The sequence below is a fragment of the Peromyscus californicus genome, unplaced genomic scaffold, assembly GCF_007827085.1.
Source record: "Peromyscus californicus insignis strain IS unplaced genomic scaffold, ASM782708v3 Scaffold_11__1_contigs__length_118956290, whole genome shotgun sequence".
In the NCBI taxonomy this organism is placed as follows: Eukaryota; Metazoa; Chordata; class Mammalia; order Rodentia; family Cricetidae; genus Peromyscus; species Peromyscus californicus.
In genome coordinates this window covers 40081331-40093705 of record NW_026294402.1, presented here as the reverse complement: position 1 = coordinate 40093705, position 12375 = coordinate 40081331, and the positions used below count along the sequence as shown (strand labels likewise).

Sequence of the window (12375 nt, the reverse complement as noted above, 5' to 3'; positions counted from 1 at the left end):
CATCGTTAAGTAGAGGCGATGATGGAGGACGTCTTTGCTTTGTTCCTGATCTTAGGGTGAAAGCTTGTGGTCTTTCGTCATTAGGTAGCTGCTGGCTGTGGGTTTCCTGTACATGACCTTTGTCAGCAGAGTTTGTGCTGTTGCTGGGACTTTGAAGAAAAGATGGATGGGTTGTACCTAGTGCTTTTCTACATCTGTTGATAAGATTAGGTGTTTTTCCTTTTAGTCTTTTCTTATAGTCAAATTTATTGATTGATTTTCAAACATTTTTTATCAATTTTTAATTGCATCCATCCATCCATCCATCCATCCATCCATCCATCCATCCATCCATCTATGTGTGTGTGGCGGTGTGGGCATACCACAGCCCTTGTAAGTATGGATGTCAGAGGACAGCTTGTGGGAGTTGGTCCTTTCCCTCCACCATGTGGGATCCTGGAAGGGAGCTCCTCAGGTCCTCTGGCTTGGCCACTGGCGCCTTCACCAGCTGAGCCATTTCTCTGACCCCAGTTTTCAAACGTTAAACCAAATTTCTTATTCCCGGGGTAGCTCCACTTGGTCATGATGTATGATCCTTTTTACATTTTCTGGGATTTGATCTTCTGAAATTGCATTAAGTGTTATTGCATCTGTGTCCACGGGGGAAACTGGTCCATAGCATCATTTTCTCCTAACGTCTTTCTCTTGTTTTGTGCCATAGTACTGTTGTCCTCATAGAATGAGAATTTCTCCCTCTTCAGGTTTATGAACAAGTTTGTGTAGGATTGCTGCTATTTCGGCTTTAAATATTTGATAGAATTTACCACTGCAGTCCTCTGGGCCTAGAATTTTCTTTGTGGGAAAAGTTTTAACTTCAAATCCAGTTCTAAAAAGAGAAAGCTGTGTGTGGATAAAAGCAAAGGCAGGAGGATTGCTGCTGTAAGTTCGAGGCCAGCCCAGGCTGGTCTACATAGTAGTTCCAGTCGGCCTGGGACTCTGTAATGAGGCCCTTTTTCACCCATGCAGGCCAGTTCTTTGCTTCGCTTTGTCCTTTGAGACAGTCTCCCCAGGTGGCCCAGGACTGACTTAGTAAACTGAAAGAGATGATAACCTTGAACTTTAGGTCCTCCAAGTTCCATATCCTGAGTGCTGAGACTAGAGGGGTGGGCCACCTCCACTGTCTCAGGGAAGAAAGAACCGATTCAAATTCTGTGTGTGGAATACTGTGTATAGAAACATGATTAAAAAATTATTTACATGCATATGTGTGTTCCTGCTTGTCTGTATGTACCGCATGAATGCAGGTGCCTGAGAAGATCAGAAGAGGGTGTCAGGAGTCTGGAATTGGAGTTACAAGCAGTTGTGAGCTGCCATGTGGGTGCTGGGAATTGAACCCTGGTCTTCTGCAAGGGTGGCAAGTGCTTTTAACCACTGAGCCACTTCTCCAGCCCCAGTTTAAAGACTTTACATTATGTTGATGGTTAAGTGGTGTAGGGGTTTGAACCCCAGGCTTCCTGCATTCTAGGCAAGCATTCTACCAACTGAGCTATATCCCCAGCCCTGGTCAATTCTTTGTGAATGAGTTTTGGTAGTTTGTTTGTTTGTTTATTTATTTATTCACATAGAGGTCAGAATGGGGTGTGAAAAATCAAACCTGGTCCTCTGGAAGAGCAGCCAGTGCTCTTGCTGACCGTCTATCCAACCTCATTTAAATAATAAAATCGGCCGGGCGGTGGTGGCCCACACCTTTAATCCTAGCCCTCGGGAGGCAGAGCCAGGTGGATCTCTGTGAGTTCAAGGCCAGCCTGGTCTACAGAGCGAGATCCAGGACAGGCACTAAAACTACACAGAGAAACCCTGCCTTAAAAAACCAAAAAATAAATAAAAAAAATTAAAAAAATCAATCAGTTTATTTTAGGTATCTCTTTCTTAAGTAATCTTTCAGAAGTTTGTTGCTTGTTTAAAAAATAAAATAAATTGAAGAAAGAAAGGAAAAAAGAAGAAAGTTAGTTGGTATTGCAGCATTGAATGTCCATATTTTATTTTCCATGTCTAACTTATTTCTCATATTTAAAAATACCGACTATCTCCCATGTTGTGTTCTGGGTAATTGCCTAGGTTTATTTTTCAATTCCTTATTTGTTTATCTCTCAGTGTCCAACTTGATGTTGAGCACACTTTAAGAAATAATGATCTATTGCTATAAGTTCTTTTATATATTTCAATATCCTTTTTTAAAGAATTATGTTTTTGCCAGACCTTAGAAGGGACTAATTTCTGAACTCTGCTCACTCCTAGCCAGAACATCACAGGTGACCTTTACTATTTCAACTTTGACACTGGGCAGTCCATTTGGGACCATCCATGTGATGAGCACTATCGGAAGTTGGTGATCCAGGAGCGAGAGAAGTGGTTGGCTCCCGGGGCCGTTAAGAAGAAAGACAAGAAAAAGAAAAAGGAAAAGAAAAACAAGAAAGACAAAGAGACCTCCAAAAGTCCTCTGGTGAGTCAGCCCGAGGCCAGCTCCTACACAGGGCTGCAGTCCAAGGGGTCTGGGGGCCCTCCCGGGAGTTAAAACAATAGTGAGTTCTTGACAAGATACTGTCTAATTTTACCTGGTGAATTTTTTTCTTTCAGCTTCTAGCAGTTGTTACTTCTCTAAGTGATTTTTTCTCTCTCCTTGGGGAGCACATGTTCCACGACAGGGTTAGCGACAATGTGAGCTCATTGGGGCAAGGACTTGTGTTTTGCATTTGTCGAAGAAGTCGTGCTATTGGCCACTCTGAGTGTGCCGCAAGGGAGATAGGATCGGTCGATGAGCTGGCATCAGGCTGCCCCGGTGTGGGCTCATTATTGTCTTCAAATTGTCAGAACACCAGTGCCTTCAAGTTTTAAAAGAAAAGTTGGGCTTGGTGGTCCATGGCTGTAGTCCTAGTACTTGGAAGGCCGAGGCTGGAGGGTCACGAGTTTGAGGTCAGCCTATAATTGATACATACATGCCATTGGCTTTATTGACGTTATCAGTGGTCTTTGTGGCCAGCGTCCTTGGCTAGTGGAGGGCGGCAGCCCTTAAACCTCATCATACTTACTGTGGTCTCCAGTAGCTTTTGGGCTGAGTTCAGAAGGCTGTGCCCATCGTTTATTTCTCACTCAGCATGCCTGCATGTAGGAGGTGGAGGTGATCACCCTTACTTCAGGCTTCAGGAGGAGCTGAGAGCGAGCCTTACTAAAGTGAGTCCCTGTGCTTCCGGACAGACTTTGTCCTCCTCATGCAGGCGTGGGGCTGGCAGCCTGAGGAAGCAACTCGGTTCAGCCCTGTGAGGAGCACTGCGGGGACCACTTTGGGAGCACTGTGAAGACAACTCTCAGTGGTCCAGTTGTTTTGTCCTTCTGAGACCCACCTGGTGGCTCCCCCTCTCCCCGCGTTGAGGATTCCTGGGGCTACATGCTAGGCAGGTGTTCTAGCGGTGAGGCACATCCCCGGCCTGTTGTCTCTTTCCTAAAGTGTCAGCTCTGGCCTTGAACAGTTGTTAAGCCGTTTGGTCCTTTATCATGTTCAGGTTCTGTTGCCGCTCTGCATCCCCTTGCCCCCCCCAGCTTTCTGCACGGTTCTGAGGAACAGGGTGAGAAGCCCGTTCCTCCAGAACAGTGAAGACAAGTGCTTTCCAAACAGAATCTTAGAACTTTCTGATATCATCGTGTAGTTGAAAAACAGAGGTGGATGCTAGACCTTTCATTCGCCAGGATAATCCGAAATGATGTCTTGGCACCTGGCAGGCTCCAGCCTGACTCGAGGTGGGCTTGGGTGACAGCCTTGGCTCTGGATGTATGTTTGAGTCCCAGGAGCTCCTTGTTAGAAAGGACCCCTCTGTGGTTCCGGGAAAGGACAGCTGGGCAGCCCTGGGTCCTCAGGCCAGGCACCTCAAGCTTGAGTTTGTCTAGTGGTCAGGCCTGAGGCTCATGGGCTCCTAGACTCAGGTGGTCTGGGCCCTCTGGACATGTGTGCTCCTGCTGGTTGGTGTGTTCGCAGAGGGTGGTTGGTTATCTTAAGGCTTTCTGAGACTGGAGGTCTTTTAAGCAGTGCCAATCTGTGCTGGTGGTAGAGGGCACTCAACTGAATTTCCCAGGCTTCCTCTCTTCCTCAGAGGACGTTTCTGGGAGTCCTTGATGAGGCTTTTATAAAACTAACCGATCGTGAACCTGAGGGCTAGAGGAAGCTTGGGGATCAATCACATGGCTGTGGCCTCCAGGCTTTGACTAGTGGTAAGGTGCTGCCTTCAGACGGCTGCTCTGTAGAGAGCAGCTTCCAAACAAACAGGCCTCCTCGGGTTGACAGGGGCTGTGCTCCTCTTCCATGTCACTCCAGTATAGCCTTCTCACTGTGGTAGCATCCCAGGGCTCTGTGGAACAAGGTTTATAGGCTGTTAATATGGTTGTCGTTTTTTCCTCTCTATAGTCGGGAGCTAGAACCTAGAAAGGGCATATGTTTAGCCTAAGGGAGTTTGGGCCTTCTCTCTGTCTTGTTTCTGCTTTATCTTAAGGAGGGTGGTTTTCTGATATGGGTCTTGGGCTGAGGTAGCAAGAATCCATGAGAAGGTCAGTTAGTCCTTATTTTCTCTGCATATTTATATACCCATCTAGGAAACACAGCCTGAACAGGGACTTCTGCCTTCTTCCTCCTTTCTCCGTGGCCTGTCCCCTCTCCCAGCAACTGGGCTTGCTGATCTGGACCTAGACCAAGAGGTGCAGGCTAGAAGTGAGGCCACTTTTAAGAAAGGGAGGAGCCTGTGTATACAGGGTGACACCCTGTGGCCTCTCATGGGTGCCCTTCCTGGCAAGCTGCAGCCACTTTCCAAAGGCCAAGCTCCTCGGACCCACCAGATCTTTGCTGATGTGGAAAAAATCTTAGGCAGGCCTCCGGTCCAATGCAAGACAGACTTAGGAGACCCGCAGAGTCTGGAGTCCACTCAGAAAGCAACAGAGAAATTCTACCTGGGATTTTCAGACCCTGAAATAGAAAAGCTGGAATTGAGGACCAGACAGCAGAAACCTGGCACCGGGGGTGCTCAGATCACCGAGCCACTCCAGAATGGGCAGGATGTGTTAGAGTGCAGGAGCCAGACTCCTGTCCATTCTAAGCTTTCCGAAGCCTCCGAAGGCCTGCAGCTGAAAGGGGAGCAGCATAGTCACAGCATAGCCATGAGCTGTACTGGCCCTGGAGGGGACAAAGGTCAGAGCCCCATTCCCTTGCCGTCCTCTGAGGAGGAGCCCTCCCGGTCCCTGTGTCCATCTGACCATGTGCTGCCTGCCAGGAAAAGCAAGCTGTTTTTACTAGAGAGTAGCCCAGCAGAGGACTTGAACTGGCAGGGAGTTCCTGGGGAAGGTGGGGACCTGGGCAGGGGGAGGTGGAGGAGAGAGCCCCCGGGACTATGGAGAGGACAGGTCTCCAGGCTTGTCAACAAGGATACCACAGAGAACTTCAAGGAAATGGAGCCTGCTGCTCCCAAGCTTCCAGAGGTCTCAGCTGAAGATTCACCACAGGGCTTCTCTCTGATGCCACTTGATACCCTGGCATTAGAACCAATTCTGAAGCCCCCTTCAGGGGATCCTGCCAGTAAAGAGAGGCACCATCTACCTGAGTCTCCAGAGTTTCCTAATGAAGATAGGAAGCCTAGTGTGCCCGGGGCTGACTCGGATAGCAGTAGTGAAGAGGGTAGCAGCCTGGCCTCGCCCCTTGGCTCACAGGTCCTAGGTGAGGTAAACAACTTCCCCTGGGACCTTCAGAGTCCCCAGGGGTGTGTTCCTATCACGGGTCAGTCAGGCCCAGGGCCTAGAGATGTGCATTTCTGCCCTTTCCTGGTGCCTCAGTTGTCCCACACACAGAGCTCTGCTGAGGAGCAGTCAGAGATTGAAGACTACTCTGAGGACCAGAGATTCTACCAGCACATCCTGCAGATGGACAAGATCTCCAGGCGGCGGAAGGGCCTGGGGCTGCCTGAGAACATGCAGGAGATGCCGTGCAAAGACCTCGCCGGCATGGTCTGCTGCCTGGCCGCAGAGTCTTCCAGGATGTCTAGTGAGGGTGAACACAAGGCCATCAGAGCTCAGGAGAGGGACTCGGGGTTACTGGCTTGGGGGCCGGAGCTGCTGGAGCACTCTCCAGAAGTGGTTTCTGCCCCTGCCGAGCAGGAGGTTTCTCAGCAAGCACAATGCCAGCTAAGCAGTGGCCTCAGGCAGGGGCTAGTCCAGCCCAGTTCCGACACCGGGCTTGCTGCAGAGCCAAGCAAGATGCAGCTTCTCAACCAGGTAGGCTTCTTAGAAAGTGTGGCCACAGGTCCAGGGCCCCTGGGCTCAGCAGGGAGGGAACAGGTAGACCAGCAGTTGCTCCAAAGCCCACACACCGGTCTGCTTTCTAATGCTAACCCTCCTTCAGTGACTGAGGATCCCCTAACTACCCAAGTGGCCACCTGATGAGATGCCCTGGATTTCAAGTTTGTCCTACTCCGTCACCTGCAGGCTAGAGCTGAGGGCATCCATGGTAGCCATGCTCGTGGGTGGTTCACACGCTTTGAAGGGATTTCTTCTGAGGGTGGGGAGGGCGGCATGGATGGTGCTGGCCCTTAGACAGAATCCAGGCGTTTTCTGGAATTTGGGAAGTCTTTCCTACCAGCTGATTCTCGAGAAGAGTCCTTCAGAGTAGGTCCTCTTCCCCAGAGCTTTGCACGCTCCCTTCTTGGAGGCACACAGCACTGGAGTGCTCAACTCCAGCCCTCTCAGGAAGGACCGAGCCCATAGCCTGCCGCTGCCACGCAGCCAGCTGCTTCTGCTCCTTGCCTCCCAGAGACTCACATGACTGACCTAGGCCAGGTTGTGTGGACCCTGTTTGTGACTCCACTTCCCTGCCGGGGTTTTCTAAAGGGTGGGGCTTGCCCTGTCAAGCTTTCACTTTGTCCCTTTCGGAGTCACCCCGTTCTCCATTCAGAAGTCAAGTTGCATGGGACCACGGGGCTCAGTCGGAATTCCCTAGGTGTTTCGCTGTGGCCCAGCTGCGGCTCTACCCAGTTGTTCCCTCTGGTCCCTAATTGCCGACATGCACTGGTTCTCCGTTAGTCCTAATAACTAGTGTAGTACTATAAATATCGGATAAGCCACAGATTATCCTGAAAGTTTTAATTAGCCCAATGGCATCAAGTTTATCTGCTCTGAAGGACAATGGCACGCACAGCCCCATGCTCAGAGTTAATGGCCGTCTATAGAAGATGATCAGCTAGGAGTCAGGGGTGTATAATTTCCCTGCTAACCACCGATTCAGTAAAGGCCCAAGAGAACAAAGGCCTCTCAGCACGCCTGTCTCCCTCCCTCAAGCCCCCAGCACGTTAGCAAATTAGCCATGTTAGGAGTCTGTAATTTTCTATAAATACGGTGTGGGAAGGATTTTGCTTGCTGATATGCTTGGGCTGGTGGAAGGGCTGAGCAGGGGGGGCAGGCTCAGCCCCCTGCACTTCTCCTACCATAGTCTTAAGACCATAAGGAGTACGCTCCCTGAGATAATCCCGGACTCGGTCTCCTCTCTGCCCCACTGAGCCTGTGACTCTGGACAGGATTCTTGGCCACACCCACCTCCGTTTACTCAAGTGGGGTCTCTGCATAGTGGTGGAGCCCACCTTGGGTGATTTGTGAGAATGAGCAGGGCCCAACTGAGCACCACTGACCAATGGGTGTTCGTAGCTTTTCTCCCTGACAAAGGTGCTCCACAGCAGGTCACGTGATTGGCCATCTGCAGAGGTAAGGAGTGTCTTACCTCACTTCTCAGCCAAGGTTCAGGTGTCCTGAAGGCAGAGCTAGGCCCTGCTGGGACTTGCCCAGGGACCTCTTCCCTGGGCCAGACTGGCCGAGAAGGTGGTGACTCTGACCTTTGGATCCACCTTTCTTTTTTCACTCCTTGGGGGTTAGTGTGGAGTAGAATATGTTCTCTGTTTTTTTTTTGTGTGTTTGTTTCTTCAAGACAGGGTTTCACTGTGTAGCCCTGGCTGTCCTGGATCTCGCTCTGTACACCAGGCTGGCCTCGAACTCACAGAGATCTGCCTGCCTCTGCACTCGAGCGCTGGGACTAAAGGTGTGCGCCACCACTGCCTGCCTGTTCTTTTTGAAGAGTGTTGTAATGTGTCCCCGGTATGCTGTGCTGGTCTTTTTTTTTAAGTTTTTTTTTTTTAACTTTATTTTTATTCCATGTGCGTTGGTGTTTTGCCTGCATGTATGTTTGTGTGAGGGCGTTGGATCCCCTGGAACTGGCATTAGGAAGAGTTCTGAGCTGCCATGTGGGTGCTGAGAATTGAACCCGGGTCCTCTGGAAGAACAGTCAGTGCTCTTAACCACTGAGCCATCTCTCCAGCAGGGGTGGTGGTGGTATCTCTCTTTTTTTTTTTTTTAATTTTTGGGATCTCTTTTTTAAGATTTTTTTTTTTTTTTTTGGTTTTTCGAGACAAGGTTTCTCTGTGTAGTTTTGCGCCTTTCCTGGATCTCGCTCTGTAGACCAGGCTGGCCTCGAACTCAGAGATCCGCCTGGCTCTGCCTCCCGAGTGCTGGGATTAAAGGCGTGCGCCACCACCGCCCGGCATTTTTTTTTTTTTTTTTTGGTAAGATTTTATTTTTAACTGTGTGTGTGTGTGTGTGTCTGTGTGTGTCTGTGTGAGTGCAAGTGCTTGTGGAGGCCAGAAGAGGGCGTCAGAGATCGTCTAGAACTGTAGTTGCCTGCAGGTGTGTGTGAGCTGCCTGAAGTAGGTTATGGGAACTGAATGAACTTAGACCCTCTGGAGAGCAGCAGACTCTCTTAACCAGTGAGCCATCTCTCCGGCCCCTTTGCTGGCCTCTCGATTCTGTTAGGCCAGATGATAGATTCCATAATATTGCTACATCCCTGGGCCCCTTACAGAGGCCCCTGTGTCCATCATCTCCTTTGAGCTTCTTAGCAGACCCTGTAGGGCCAAGCATGGATCCCCTTGGTCTTGCAGATGAAGGAACTGGGGATGGGAGAGGCTATGAATAACCTGAGGGTTCACACATTCGGATGGACGCAGCCTGGATTTTGACTCCAGTCCTTCACTTGGTTCTCCTGAGAACTGGGGAAAGTCAGAGAACGACAAGGCACATGTTCATGTACAGCAGCCTCCTGTGTGCACAGCTCTCCAAGGAGGCCTGCACTCTCTTCTGGTGTCTACTTCTGTCTTTGTCAGGAACACGTTGAGACTGCCTTTTCTTGACTCATCAGTTTTAAGTGTCAACTGTAGAGACTTCTAGTAGCTGGGGTTTATCTCTGTCCCCCTACCCCCGCCCCCATCCTGTTCACTTATTATGTGGCTCCTGAAAGGGGAGCAGAGGCCCCAGTCTTAGTATCTGCCAGATGTGAGCTAGCACACAAGTTATCAGAATCAGGAAACTGGTCTGTGAGTCTCACCCAGTTGGCACATGGTATTTCTGGATGTTGTGTTTCATTAGCAGCCTCCAAGCGGAGGCGGTTTAAATTTGAACGGGCAGGATTTAGATGCTTTATTTTTATATCTGCCTCCAACGCCCTGAGAGCCACGTGGTTTCTGGGGTTTGTAACAAGATGTGTTCTGTTGCCCAGGTCCTGGGTTCCCCCTTAGCCCCAGTCCAGGCCCCTCTTTGGAGCCTGGCTCCCTTACGAGGCCCTGGGGATGCCCAACCCTCTGCTCTTCGTGGATCTCAGAGTGTGAACCTGGGGAGCTTGGCAGATTCTGGGCAGCATGGGGAACCCACGCTGGTGAGTCCTTTCTCCACTGCGCATGTGCTTTGTTACTGTGGGACCTTCTGGGTATCATCCTGGGAACTGTGGCCTGTCACTGAGACACAAGCTGTGTCTTCAGAGTTCACCAGTTAGTGTGAGAATAGTCACTCTGGCATGGGGGTGGACTGGGCTGCAGGCCACCTGTGCTGGTCTCCCCATCCACGTGGCTGGGACGCTGGAGTTGGGAAGGGAGTAGTAGGCAGTGTGAATTAGACTCATGGACATGGTAGGACTTGATTGGGGACCCATCTAGGTAGGAATTGAGGGAGCATGCCAGCGTCATTCTCAAGGCCTTTCCGGTAAGTCCCTTGTTCTCTTTGTGTTTTGGAGCCTCTACAGGGTCTCAAGACTGCTGCTCGTGCAAAGGGTTTCTTGGGTTCTGCTCACGAGGGCAAGCATGCTCTCAGCCTCTTGACTCTAGGGGAGGAGACCAACGAGGAGGACAAGGAGGAGAGTGACAACCAGGTAATGGGGAAGTCCCTTTCTGGCCTGGAAACCAGGTAATGTGGAGGTCCCTTTCTGGTCTGGAAGCCCTCTGGGTCTATAGACATATTCTGTATATTTCAGTTGCAGTAAAGCTCTCACACACAGGTAAGATTTTTAACCTATTTTAATGGTACAGTAATTCAGGGATTATTAGGTTTTATCATAATGTTAATGTTATCATCACAACTGTCCATTTTCAGAACTTGTTTATAATCCCATATTCTAGCCCCCATACAATAAATCATTCCTTTTTCTTCCAGCCCCTGGTAACCTCTAAATATATTTTTTTTTTTGTGGGGGTGCTTATGGATTTGCCGGTTCTAGATGTTTCAGAGGAGTAAAATCGCGTAGTGTTTGTCTTTGATGTCTGGCACCTTTTCCCTCAGCATGCTGCAGTCAGTATGTAAACACGCATTTTAAGCCTGTTGTGTGTATGCACCATGTTCTGTTTATGCACTCATCTGTTGGTAGATACATGGATTAGTTCTATCTTTGGCTAACCTCCCAGCCATTTAAAAATAAATAAGTGTTTTTCCACCCATAACTTCCTTTCTTGACCAGTCTGTATGCCTCTCACATTTGAGCTGGAGAACACAACATGCTTGTTTGGCCTTGTGCTCACTTGACAAAAGGCTGCTTAGAGAGGCCTCAGTGGAGGGCCTGCCCTGGAGTCCTCCAAAGCCTTGCCAGGGCACTCCCATTCTCCTCTGCATGTTGGGCTGGCCAATTCCTTTAGACTTATCACCTTTCTTTTTCTTTCTTTCTTTCTTTCTTTCTTTCTTTCTTTCTTTCTTTCTTTCTTTCTTTCTTTCTTTCTTTCTTTCTTTCTTCTTCCTTCCTTCCTTCCTTCCTTCCTTCCTTCCTTCCTTCCTTTCTTTCTTTCTTTCTTTCTTTCTTTCTTTTCTTTCTTTCTTCAACTTGACACAAGCTGGAGTTATCTGAGAAGAGGGAACCCTGATTGAGAAAAATACTTCCATAAGATTGGCCTGTACTCAAGCCTGTGAAGCATATTCTCAATTAGTGATTCATGGATGCCCAGCACGTTGTGGGTGGTGCTATCTCTGAACAGGTAGTCCTGGGCTGTACAAATGCAGGCTGAGCAACCAGTTGGTGGTGGTGCACGCCTTTAATCCAAGCACTTGGGAGGTGGAGGCAGGTGGATCTCTGAATTCGAGGCCAGCCTGGTAGAGTGAGTTCCAGGATAGCCAGGGCTACACAGAGAACCTTGTCTGGAAAAGCCATCAATCAATCAGTCAGTCAATCAATCAATCAATCAATCAATCAATTAGACTGAGCAGGCCAGGAGGAGCAAGCTAGTAAGTAGCACTCCTCCATGGCTTCTGCATTAGTTCTTGTGTCTTGTCCCTTCCCTTAGCTCCTTCGGTAACTGACTATGACCTGAGAGTTGTAAGCTGAAGTAAACCCTTCCCGCCCCAAGCTGCTTTTGGTCCTGAACTCCATCACAGCAACAGAAACCCTGACTAAGATGCTGTTCATCATTGTTCTTGCTTGCAGAGTGTCCGAAGCTCCAGTGAGCTTCTCAAGAACCTGCACCTGGACCTCAGCGCCCTGGGAGGTAACTTTGAGTATGAGGTAAGAGCCCAAGAACCCTGCTGGTAAATGCCTCGCTCGGGCCGTACCTTTTTTCCTTCTGAAGCTTTGCCGCTGTCTCGCGGAGCATATGTGGAAAAGGAACTGGTCCATTTGGGTCTGTTCAGGATTTTTGGGGTTCAGGGAATCCATTCTCTCAGCTATCAAATGACCAGTCTAATTTTTAGACAGGGGATTGTCTAGGTAAATGAAGAGCTTGAGCAAAGATTTAAGGGTAGACAAAAGCATATGGGTGGGTATAGCTTCTGGAACATGCTTCCAAGGGCCCACCTGTCTCTGAAGTCTGACCTTTGCTGCCTCCAGCATGTTTTTTATGGGGAGCACACAGGCAGTACAAGTTACCATGTCATTATACTCATACTTTTTGTGCATGTTTTGGAACCTGGACTTAGAAATCATAGGGACATCTCCTACTGTATGTTCTCTGTCTAGTGTCTGATTTATTATTATTGTTTATTTATTTATTTATTTATTTATTTTTTTTTTTTTTTTGG

The 12375-nt window shown here is 49.1% G+C and overlaps 1 protein-coding gene across 3 annotated transcripts in view; it reads left to right on the top strand.

The window, feature by feature from the left end:
• Cep164 (centrosomal protein 164) overlaps positions 1–12375 on the top strand; it is a 68756-nt gene that overhangs the window by 19190 nt on the left and 37191 nt on the right. For 2 of the 3 annotated variants that reach the window (XM_052758915.1, XM_052758911.1), the window contains exons 4-8: positions 2278–2482; positions 4621–6285; positions 9605–9760; positions 10115–10249; positions 11786–11863. In XM_052758915.1, the coding sequence (XP_052614875.1) occupies positions 2278–2482; positions 4621–6285; positions 9605–9760; positions 10115–10249; positions 11786–11863 (2239 nt within the window). The remainder of the gene's footprint in view (positions 1–2277; positions 2483–4620; positions 6286–9604; positions 9761–10114; positions 10250–11785; positions 11864–12375) is intronic. The other variant, XM_052758924.1, reaches the window with a different exon arrangement.